This window comes from Bubalus bubalis, chromosome 19 (genome assembly GCF_019923935.1).
Source record: "Bubalus bubalis isolate 160015118507 breed Murrah chromosome 19, NDDB_SH_1, whole genome shotgun sequence".
Lineage (NCBI taxonomy): Eukaryota > Metazoa > Chordata > Mammalia > Artiodactyla > Bovidae > Bubalus > Bubalus bubalis.
The window spans coordinates 58684745-58696953 of record NC_059175.1 but is presented as its reverse complement, the minus strand read 5'-3'; the positions used below and the strand labels follow the sequence as shown (position 1 = coordinate 58696953).

At 47.2% G+C, this 12209-nt stretch overlaps 1 protein-coding gene across 9 annotated transcripts in view; it reads left to right on the top strand.

The window, feature by feature from the left end:
* The window catches only part of TRIO (trio Rho guanine nucleotide exchange factor), a 362508-nt gene that overhangs the window by 157471 nt on the left and 192828 nt on the right, over nt 1-12209 (top strand). For all 9 annotated transcript variants that reach the window (XM_045163663.1, XM_045163664.1, XM_045163662.1 and 6 more), the window contains one exon: nt 6027-6158. In XM_045163663.1, the coding sequence (XP_045019598.1) occupies nt 6027-6158 (132 nt within the window). The remainder of the gene's footprint in view (nt 1-6026; nt 6159-12209) is intronic.

Here is a 12209-nt window from a genome sequence, read left to right as displayed (position 1 = left end):
CGCGTGCAGGGTATCGTGTTGTCCCCGGTCGCCCTGGCCCCTCTGCCGTCGCGCCCCGCACATGCAGGGTGCGGTGTCGTCTCTGGTCGCTGTCTCAGGGCAGCAGTGTTCACAGGAGTTCCTTCTGACCCAGCCCACTTCCCCCGGCCCCCCGAGCCTGGAGAGGGGTGCCAGCCTTCAGCCGGGCCGCAGGCCTGGGTTCTCAGCCTCCTGGCAGGGCCACGCTATACCAGCCCAGGCTGCAGTGGAGAAGCAGCTTTGGGGTACGGTTTTCAGTGTCCCCCACAATTGTCAAGTTATTTCTATGGCTTCAGACCTCACGCAGGCTTCACCTGCCAACGAGCTGGTCACAGTACCTTGTCTTGGAGGTAGTGTGTGAAGTGTGCCCCCAACACTCCCCACACGTCCGCCAACGGGCACACCTGCCTCAGTGAAGACACTTGGAGGGCAGCGAAAGAGAGGGAGTTGCTGTGACTCAGACGCTTGTGGTGGAAGCCTGGGCAGTGAGCCTGCTTCTCCAGACGTGGAGGAAGAAACTCAGGAACCTCTAGCCGCTAGCGAGACGTGGGGAAGGGACAGGTGGTTGCCTTAATCTGAAGGAACAGTATGGATAGAGCTTCCTCAGGGATAGTTATTTTGGGGGAAAAGCCTGCATTCACAGGGGTTTGCACTGATGCTTCTAGAAAGGAAATAGTCTCCTTTCATCTAGAAACAGCCTTGCTGGGTGGGTACAAGCCCCAGCTTGCCCGGCATCTCGGAGGAGCGGCTGGAATGTCGCACAAGGTGCTAATTAGGAGTGATCTCAACTCTGGGAACCTTGAAAGTGTGAAGCAGAAGGGGAGAGCAAGGTGACAGCATCGTAATAGCCTCGTGTGGAAGCTGTGAGTCAGGACTAGCAGCTTTCAGTGTCGGGTTTTCCTGCTAAGTTTATGCAAGAGGTAGTTTTGTGATTAAGGAGACACAAAGCCCCCACACAGGAGCAGTCTGAGTTAAAGTAACAGGAGCCCCTTCAGCTTAACACAGCACTGTCTCCGCTTCTGTGTAGCCACCTCTGGTCCCGTCATGGTTAAGGTCGTGGCCTGTCGTTCACTGAACATTCCTGTCCTCAGGAGAAGAGCTGTGTCGCCCCCGCCCACATGCCGTCTGGGATGGTAGCACGGTGTGGGGTGCAGTCACCCTCTGGGCTGTGTGGAGGTGTGTGAATTGCTTGTGGGCCACTGGAAAGGCCCAGCAGGACTATGTGAATAAATCTGAAACCTGACAAGCTGGCTGGGGGACTCTTGGATGGTCTGAAGCATAAGGGAAAAATCTCTCTAACCATGGCAGGATCCGGAATTGCAGGTAACCCAGAAGATTAATTGCTGCTCTGCCCTGCCTGAAAGCAATGTAGAAATGTGGGTGCCATGGGGTGTTCCCCTCCCCAGTGTTTTATTATAAAAAAATTTTAGACATGCAGTAAAGTTGAAAGAGCCTGGGGTGTTTTTATTTGGATAAAATAATGGCTCTAATTTATCCGCTTGAAGGAAACACAGCTAGAGGAATACATGGTTGAACAGAATTTCATGGAGTCGTGCGTGAGCTAGTAACGGTACTTGCGGGCTCCAGCACTTCAGTGGCCAGAGAAGACGCTCCGTAGGACCTTGGGGACAAAGTGGGCCCGTGAGAAAGGCCGGCGTCTCTGATAGGCCCTGACTGAGGCGGTGCAGCTGCGCCCAGCAACCAAAATGTGCGGATGGCACCCTAGGCATTTAGGGTCCCGAATGTTTAGGCTTCCGAAATGTTTCCTTCCTCAAGCGTTAAGTGTAGGGGGCGCAAGGTCTGTCTTCCCTTTCACTGAGATTCAGGAGCACAGAAGGTGACATCACTGAGTGGTTTTCCTCTTCCCAGGAGAGAGTCTCCGAATAGGTCTCCTCTGTTCCCTCTTGTTAAATTCTCTGCCTACTAGTTACGCTTAAGCTGTTATCATAAACTCACCAGGGATGGACCAGAACTCGGACATCACAGATTGGCTTTCCGTCATAGCCACCCCTTTGACCCTCCTCTGGAGCTCTCACTAAGGATTTAAATCTGATTGGGGTTTCGTAGGGCTCAACTCTGTGGCCCTGCAGTTGGTGTGGCTGAAGGAAGCCGCCTTCGGGGAAGGACGGCAGCTCATCTTTGTGGGGGAGGGCGTGTGCGTCGCACCCCACCTGCTCATGTCTCTGTGGATGTTCTTGGGTTGGTATTCGCTTGTGGCTTTATGCACATAAATCTTGAGGTTACAGCTAGATGAGAATGACGTTTCGTAGACTGTGCCTTCCAGTGCTGTCTTGGCCATTATCCTCTCCCACCCTCATCTCCTGTGAGGTGTGGACGGGGTCAGAGTATCCGTTTACGGAACTGGAGACACGGCCAAATGGCTAGTGGTTTGACTGGTAGACAATGTTTAGGGCTCTACTTTTTTGGGTCATGTGTTATATTTCTTTATATTAAGGAGCTTCATAGCAAAGCTATTAGAATTACCTTGTTATAAATCAAAGAATTAAAGGAACTTGATTTTATGACACCTTAAAATCTCCAGTTTTCCCTATTTTTTAAAAAATGACTGGAGTACCTGTCCAGTGTGGTAGCCTGTGACCACCTTTGGCTGTTATTACCCTTCATCTGTCCTTTGATTTTGCTGGGCAGAGAAGGGACCCCATCTCTCTTAAAGGAACCAGGAGAAGGGAGTGTGTTTATTCATAGTCAGGGAGTAGAAACTATGAAAGAAACAGTGGAGTAATATTTCCTAGAAATGAAAGCAGGAAATGAGGAAATTAGGAATAAGAAAGGAAACTCTGAACTTGGAATTCATACATGTGTTATATATATATAAAATTCATTGAGCCTTAATTTTTCCGAAGAGGAGAAAGCCCCTCTCAATAAGGGTTTTAAGCGTTTACATTCTGGGAAGTTCCTCTCCCTTTGTCTCCTAAATCAGGGTAACCACCTATGTTCAGCTGATGCTGTATCAGGCGCTCCTGGTGGGCGTGAAATTCACTAGGCTGGACAATCTCAGCAAACTGGAAGTTCCCACTCTCAGCAGATGGAGGGCAGAGACATAAATGCTTCTGAAAATAAGGCTGCTAGTTAATTATTCAGGCTCTCCTTTTAAAGCTTACGTATTAATCACTCTTCCCTTGTCTGCCTACCTCATGTTTGGAAACCGGCTGACCCAGCCTCCTGCCATCCCTCTCTGAGCAGTGCTAAAGTGACCACTCTGCTGAGCATCAGAATCCCCAGCTTTGAGGCCGGCTCCTGCTTTGAATTCAGAGGTGCCTGGAATTTCTTGCACTCTCCTGCCTCTCCTCCACATCTGGCCAGATCTGTGTGTTCACTCGTTTGGTTTTGCTGTTTAGTCGCTCAGTCCTGTCCAACTCTCTGTGACCCCATGGACTGCAGCACGCCAGGCTTCTCTGTCCTTCACTATCTCCCAGAGTTTGCTCAGATTCATGTCTACTGAGTCAGTGATGCCATCCAGCCAGATCTCATCCTCTGTTGTCCCCTTCTCCTCCTGCCCTCAGTCTTTCCCAGCATTGGGGTCTTTTCCAGTGAGTTGGCTCTTTGCATCAGGTGGCCAAAATATTGGAGCTTCAGCATCAGTCCTTCCAATGAATATTCAGAGTTGATTTCCTTTAGGGTTGACTGGTTTGATCTCCTTGCAGGGCAAGGGACTCGCAGGAGTCTTCTCCAGCATCACAGTTCGAGAGCATCAATTCTTTGACACTCAGGCTTTATGGTCCAGCCCTCACATCTGTACATGAGTACTAGAAAAACCATAGTTTTGACTATATGGGTCTTTGTGGGCAAAGTGATGACCTTTGTCAGCAAAGTCATTTGGTTTACTTTTGAGCATTTAGGGCATCAGAGCCTCAGCTGGTGCTCTGATCCCACTGGAGTACATCAGCCTTTGTTTGTTGTCTTCCGTTAGAAAGTGTTGGGCTGTGTGCCGGACATCCCCTGTTGTTCCAAGCCCAAACTGTCAAGATAGTAAGAGGTGTGTGTGTGTGCAGGGGTGGTAGTCAGGTTTCTAAACCAACATCAGAGTCCCTCCCCTCCCATACTCACAGGGCACATTATTGTATTAATAGGCTCTAGGAGGTTCTGTTGTGTGGGTACCTGTCGAACTTTGACACCAAACTTGATCCTAGAGTCTTTTTTTCTTGGTGGTGCACCTGTTAACATCCTCCTCCTCCTTGGCTCTCCAACGGGGATTGCTGCTCTGGTTCGGATCTCCTTTGGGTGTCGAGCTTTTCAGAAGACGTTTGGGGCCTGGAGCTGGCCCTTTAAAGCCATGGTCAGGTTTCTTTCTGTCATTGGTATGTTTTAACCCAGTGAACTTAGATGTGCAGAGTCCTTTTTCTATGAGGTTTCTGTGTTATAAGCTGATCTGCTCTATGTTTTTGCAAGTAAATATAATCAGTATCTCTCAGGATACTTTTAAGAAATTATAAGTAAGTTAAGTAACTGCAGACATCCGTAAGACTGCTCGAAGGTTTCTCTTTACTGATAGCCTCAAAAATTGGGGTTAACTACGTTTTAGCAGTGTTTTTGACTGCTTTTAGAACACCGTCCAAGAAATGCTTAGAAATATGCCTAAGTAGTCGTATGTGTGTGCATGGGAATGGGGAGAGGCATAACATAACTTTATTCCTCCTTCTGTTGCCCTGGTGATGTCTGGAGGAACCATGGGGGAGGGTGATGAACACCTTCCCTGAGGCCTGTCTGGGTGTAGCCATGTGAAACCACGTGCCTTCAGATGACACTTAATGCCTTGTGAGTTGGTTTCCAGCCCTGGGATTTTCATGCAGATATTTTTCTGAGCCAATACATTAATAATAAAGGGATTTTTAGAAACAACAGTTACTTAGGTGGCTTGTCTAAGTTTCTAAAAATGTCCTACGTACCCAGGAGGTTATTCTCATATATATTTTAAGAGGATTGTAGCACGTTTCTCATCTGGCAGGTCAGTTACCGTGTTTTAAAGAGTCACGCTCTGCATTCCCTGATGAGTGGAAAGACAGCAAGGAACTAGAGAAACCATGAGAAAAGAGGAGAAACCCAGGGAAATGTGTTGATGTCTATTTATTTGAATTAGTGTTAATTGAATTCGTGTCCTTAATTGAGCCTTCTGCTGCTTGTCTTTGATACTTACCGTGATGGATGCTGTTGGGATCTCCCTAGGAAGTTTGGCTGTGATTTCTCAGCTATTGATGAGCCCTGGGGTGGGGCTGGAAGTGGAGAAGGCTGAGGACAGGTCAGCAGCCATGGCCCAGGACTGCAGCCTGCAGGCCCTCCCCGTTTATGCGCACAGTGGGGACACCCCAAAGATTCTGCTGCCTCCCTTAGCCTTGCTTCCCTCCGGTGGGCACAGCTCTGGAGTTTCGACCTCCTTCCCAGGGTCTCCTTTAATTCCTGTGCGTATTTACTCTTGAAAAGGTAGGCAGATGGACCCTCTGGTCTTCGTACTGTTAGGTAGATGACTTCAGGAATCTTCTACCGCCTTTGTAATGAAAGAGGAAAGCAGGAGGGCTGGACCGTAGCTCTGGGAGTAGCCCAGCTTGCTGTGCGGCTGAGGCTGGGGGGGTGCAGGTGGACCGGGTGGCCATGCCCCCCATGGCCAATAGCACAGAGCAGATGGAAACGCGGATTCAACTGTGAAATGGGAAAATTAACCAGGAGGCCTGAAAAACAGCCAACGCAGGGCAAAGGCGCTCCCAGGAGTGACCACAGAGCCACCCAAGGCTGTCATTTCAAATGCAGGTTCTTGGGCCCACCTCCAGATCTGCCTGAAGCTGGAGGCGGGGATGGGGCGCTGGTTTGCAGAGTCCAGGAATCTGATTTGAGAACCAGGTCAGTGCCATTTGATTCAGGGAGTCAGCCATGCTCTCTTCCTAAACACTCTCTCAGCCACCCTTATTTCAAAGCCATGTTGAAAGAGGGCTACTTCTCAATATCGTTTGCTGTTGGTAGACATGATCTTTTTATTTTTGTTTAAACCACCCCAGTATATGAGCAACGTGGACTCATGGTGCAAGGCCTGCGGCGAGGTGGACCTGCCCTCGGAGCTTCAGGACCTGGAGGACGCTATTCACCACCACCAGGGCGTGTACGAGCACGTCACTCTTGCCTACTCCGAGGTGAGTGCGCAGCTCTTCCACTGCGGTGGGAAAGCGATTACCGTATGCTTTTGTGTCGTAACGCCTGAAGCCGGAATGATCAAAGGTTTGGCTAGCCTAGAAGAAATGCACAAGTTCTGAGTTGAACTGCAGTTTCCTTGTGACTTCTGAGCTCCATGGAGGGTGAGGCTGATAAGTAAGAAAGGATGGAGGCAGACAGCAGACTCCTCACAGCCCTGAGATGTTTGTGGATTTGTTTTCAGAGTGCTCAGATTTTCATCTGCGCTAATAAATGGAAGTTTAACCTTTTTGACTGCATGTATTTAGAAAAGATGTATGTTACATGCAGTGCAGCCTCGTCAGACTCCGTTTGCTCTTCCTGAATGCACCTTTCTAGAACAGGGAAACCTGGCGCAGCATCTTGTTCTGGACGTCACAGCACACGCGGTGGTTTTCCCGTGTCTGGCTACTTGCTGTTTCAGGCATCTCAGTGGAGCGTTTTCTTTATTACTATAAGCTCATTATTTAACGTGTCCCTGCTTTATCTTCTGCCACCTTCCGTGCCAGGCTTTGCTGTCAGGCCATGATGTAACCACTTATTTCATGCCCGCAGCCCTGGGGCTGGGACTGTTCCCGCCCCCTCTTACAAATGAGGAGGGAACAGCGCAGAGGCGAAGTGACCTCCGCCCAGTCCTCAGCTGTAGGAGGTGGAGCGGGGACTGACCCCAGGGAGGCTGCCCGTGTGTTCTCAGCCACCGCTGCGCTCCCTCCGTGCCTTATCACACGTTAGATGCAGTGATGACACCAAATACACACCAGGTCCGGGTGTGTCAGTCTTGTCCACGTTGTGGTCATCTGACCCTTCCGACCCAGTCTCCTTTTGTTTATGATGCTGGTTAAGTTCCCGGAGGTGAGTGGTGAGTGGGTAGGAGGTCAGTATGTGCTTGCTTTCTGCATCTCTAGTGAGCATCTGTCATACTATACGCTGATCGGAAAGATTCCCGTGAGACTCCAGGGAGAAAATGCCTCAACCGACCTGGCAGAGAGCTGAGCCCAGAGGAGATATTTAGGAAACACACTCAGCCTTCTGTAGCCGCGGGTGTGTGATGTGGATATGCAGGGCCAGCTGTTCTAGGCTGTTTTATACAAGACACTTGAGCATCCACTGACTTTGGTGTCTATGGGTGGGGAGAGTCCTAGAACCATTCTCCCTCATTACCAAGGGATGACTGTGTTTAAATCCAGATCTTCCTTGACCTGAACCACAGCCACACCTGTCAGAGTTGTCTGGCGTTTGCTTTTCAGTCTTGACACATCCTCGTCTGCCAAGCAGCCGTCCTTCTCACGTCCTTGGGCCCAGCTCTCCTGACCCTGTTGTGTCCGTGGGTGAATTAAATGGACATGTGGTATGCTACAGTATTTGCTTCAGAACGTGGTCTGATCTCCTGCCCATGAAAGTTGATATCCATGTATTTGTGTCTCTGGACATGTCTTTACTTAACAGGATCCCTTTTAAACACTATTCCGTTGCATCCAGTGTTTATTGAAAGTGAAAGTGAAGTCACTCCATCGTGTCCGACTCTTTGTGACCCCGTGGACTGTAGCCCAGCAAGCTACTCCATCCATGGGATTCTCCAGGCAAGAATACTGCAGTGGGTTGCCATTTCCTTCTCCAGGGCATCTTCCCGACCCAGGGATCGAACCCAGGTCTCCCGCATTGCAGGCAGAAGCTTTAACCTCTGAGCCACCAGGTTTATTAGGAACTGTATAAGTAAGTGATAGCTTTTTTAAGAGTAAAAGTGAAAATTGAATAGATCTGTAATTTTTTTATCACATTGATTGATGAGGAAAGTGTGAGTTCCAAAAAGGATAAAGTTCTTTCTCCCAGTGTACCATCTCCATGGCAACATCTAATTTTGACCTGTAACACAGAAAATTGTGCTTACTACTGATTTTCTTGGGAGCTGCTTTGATTGCCGTGGTAGCTTCCAGATTACCATGGGATTGAACAGTTCTCACACCAGGTGGTTGGCAGGACTGGGCTGCAGTCTTGGCCTACAGGAACTTAGCTCGGCCTGGCCTGACCTGACCAGTCTCATCCTCCAGCCTGGTGGCCAGGCAGCCTGCCTGTGGCCCTTGGCACTTCTGGCAAAGCACAGAATCTCTTACTGTTTCTTCTTCCTTCTAAAAAAAGGGTCATCTTGACATGGGAACTTCGATTTACCTATGATGCAGTTTCATTAGATCTTAAATTGGCACTAAAGTTTAAAATAATCTGATGGCAAGTAAACAGCTTCTCAAGCTGTATCATACCACAATTTTTAGCCTAAAACATGTTTGAAGCTGAGCTGTAAATTCAAGGCGATGGTGATTGGAACTGGATGGGCAGAGAAGACTTTCAAAATAGGGATTTCTTTTTTCTTTTTGCCTTTAAATTCTTTAAAATCTGAAATAGTTTCAGGCTGTAGAAAAGTGTTAGAGCAGAGAGCTCCCCCCTCGCCTTGACCAGATTGCCCAGTTTTATGCTCTGTCTGTGCCCCCTGCCCCCAACCCATCTCCAGCCTGATACCACATCACCACTGATACGAACAGCCATCCGTCCAGCGGACCATCTGTGTCTCCTCCGTCCCAGCCACGTCTCTCTCTTTCCAGCCCCAGAAGCATGCAGTGGGCGTATCTTCACACTGAAACATTCCTTAGTCTTTCGCTGTCTCGTGTCTTTGACAGTCAGAGATTCCAGGCCTTTCCTTCTATAGCATGACCTTCAACCCCTCGTGTGTGGGCTGACTGGGCCAAGCATCAAACCAGGGGCACAGGATACCAAGCCCTCCTGCAACCGACGGTGCTAACCTTGACCGCCTGGTGAGCTGGGTGTCTGTAAGGTTTCTCCAGTGTAAACTCCCCAGTTAAAAATTTGTCTTGGATGAGCACGTTGTGGGGCTGTAATGTTGTAATGTTGTAATGATTTGAGGATAAGGCCATGCATGCTGGAGAGGGCTGTGGGGCTGGGAGACCCTCCAGGCTCAGCATGGAGGGCTGTGCCCTGTTGGTGAGACACACCCTGTGAAGGAAGTGCCGTAGATGATGCTGGTTTGAGTCGATGCATAAAAGTTTTGAAGATGAATCACTGTTTCTTTACAACATGCCAAGTATACGCAGCTTGTGTGTTTTGTGCACTTTGGTCACATCGTGGAAATTCTGTCCTAGCACTGGGGACCTGACGGCGCCACACTCAGGCCTCACTGACCTGTCACAGGTCACACTTGGCTCTTGGTTTGTCGGGTTTTGGAGCCACCGGCAGTGATCTCCAGGTATGATCTCTTTCTTTAGATCAGAGCAGCAGTTTGCATGCGAGTGAAGGGGACTCCTGCTGGCGACGCTGAGCTCTAACCAGATTTAGTGAGAAGTGTAGAGACCCATGTACTGGAATAAGAATAGGCAAGCCTCTGAGGTTTGGCGGAGCTTTTCAGAGGGTGGTGCACAGGAACCCAAGTTACAGATCTTACGTGCAGTTTTGATTAAAAGTAAATAATCAAGAACCAGACCACTGTTCTTGATTTTAAAAAGTTAAGTTTCCTCTTAAATGTTAAGGACAAACATACCCATGATATGGTAAAATTTTAACCTTCAACTCCTTTTTTGCTTTATTTAGCACTTGCATTTTTCCTAACTCATTTAGGTATTAGAGTGTATTAGTTTGTATATTTATAAAATGTTACTTTTTGTAAAATGTAACTTCCACTGCCCTTCACGTCACCAAGTACTATATTCCAAGAAAAACAAAGAGCAGAATGTGAAAAAATGAGCCAGCTTGATCTTTTGAAAAATTATAGCAGGTTAAGCCCTGCTTTTTGATAGTAAATGTTGATTTGTGGGACAATACCTGTAAAAGATGAAAATCAACATTTACTATCAAAAAGCAGGGCTTAACCTGCTATAATTTTTCAAAAGGAAAGATATAAACATCTGAATGCAGAGTTCCAAAGAATAGCAAGAAGAGATAAGAAAGCCTTCTTCAGCAATCAATGCAAAGAAATAGAGGAAAACAACAGAATGGGAAAGACTAGGGATCTCTTCAAGAAAATCAGAGATACCAAAGGAACATTTCATGCAAAGATGAGCTCGATAAAGGACAGAAATGGTATGGACCTAACAGAAGCAGAAGATATTAAGAAGAGGTGGCAAGAATACACAGAATAACTGTACAAAAAAGATCTTCACGACCCAGATAATCACGATGGTGTGATCACTGACCTAGAGCCAGACATCCTGGAATGTGAAGTCAAGTGGCCCTTAGAAAGCATCACTACAAACAAAGCTAGTGGAGGTGATGGAATTCCAGTTGGGCTATTCCAAATCCGGAAAGATGATGCTGTGAAAGTGCTGCACTCAATATGCCAGCACATTTGGAAAACTCAGCAGTGGCCACAGGACTGGAAAAGGGCAGTTTTCATTCTAACCCCAAAGAAAGGCAATGCCAAAGAATGCTCAAACTACCGCACAATTGCACTCATCTCACACGCTAGTAAAGTCATGCTCAAAATTCTCCAAGCCAGGCTTTAGCAATATGTGAACCGTGAACTTCCTGATGTTCAAACTGGTTTTAGAAAAGGCAGAGGAACCAGAGATCAATTGCCAACATCCTCTGAATCATAGAAAAAGCAAGAGAGTTCCAGAAAAGCATCTATTTCTGCTTTATTGACTATGCCAAAGCCTTTGACTGTGTGGATCACAATAAACTGTGGAAAATTCTGAAAGAGATGGGAATACCAGACCACCTGATCTGCCTCTTGAGAAATCTGTATGCAGGTCAGGAAGCAACAGTTAGAACTGGACATGGAACAACAGACTGGTTCCAGATAGGAAAAGGAGTTCGTCGATGCTGTATATTGTCACCCTGCTTATTTAACTTCTATGCAGAGTACATCATGAGAAACGCTGGACTGGAAGAAACACAAACTGGAATCAAGACTGCCGGGAGAAATATCAATAACCTCAGATATTCAGATGACACCACCCTTATGGCAGAAAGTGAAGAGGAACTAAAAATCCTGTTGATGAAAGTGAAAGAGGAGAGTGAAAAAGTTGGCTTAAAGCTCAACATTCAGAAAACGAAGATAACGGCATCCGGTCCCACCACTTCATGAGAAATAGATGGGGAAACAGTGTCAGACTTTATTTTTGGGGGCTCCAAAATCACTGCAGATGATGACTGCAGCCATGAAATTAAAAGACGCTTACTCCTTGGAAGGAAAGTTATGACCAACCTAGATAGCATATTCAAAAGCAGAGACATTACTTTGCCACCAAAGGTCCATCTAGTCAAGGCTATGGTTTTTCCTGTGGTCATGTACGGATGTGAGAGTTGGACTGTGAAGAAAGCTGAGTGCCAAAGAATTGATGCTTTTAAACTGTGGTGTTGGAGAAGACTCTTGAGAGTCTCTTGGACTGCAAGGAGATCCAAGCAGTCCATTCTGAAGGAGATCAGCCCTGGGATTTCTTTGGAAGGAATGATGCTAAAGCTGAAACTCCAGTACTTTGGCCACCTCATGTGAAGAGTTGACTCATTGGAAAAGACTGATGCTGGGAGGGATTGGGGGCAGGAGGAGAAGGGGACGACAGAGGATGAGATGGCTGGATGGCATCACTGACTCGATGGACTTGAGTCTGAGTGAACTCCGGGAGTTGGTGATGGACAGGGAGGCCTGGCGTGCTGCAGTTCATGGGGTTGCAAAGAGTCAGACACGACTGAGCGACTGATCTGATCTGTCCCTTTGTGGGACAAGGTTTGACTGCCTGAAAGCTGACAACACATTTTTAGACAAAACATACAACTTAAGTAAATTAATTCACCTGGTTCTATAGTTTAAAAATTCAGAACTGTATCATATACCATAAACTCATATATACTAATTGTTTTAGTACTTACATTATATGTGAATAATTTGGCCGCTATTTTCAATTTTTTATTTTATTAAAAATATGAAATGAGTTAAATTTAAAAATTTGTTTTCTGCTGGTTATTCTGTACCATTTAAAAATCTTTTGTTTCTGTACAGTAGAACAGTCTCC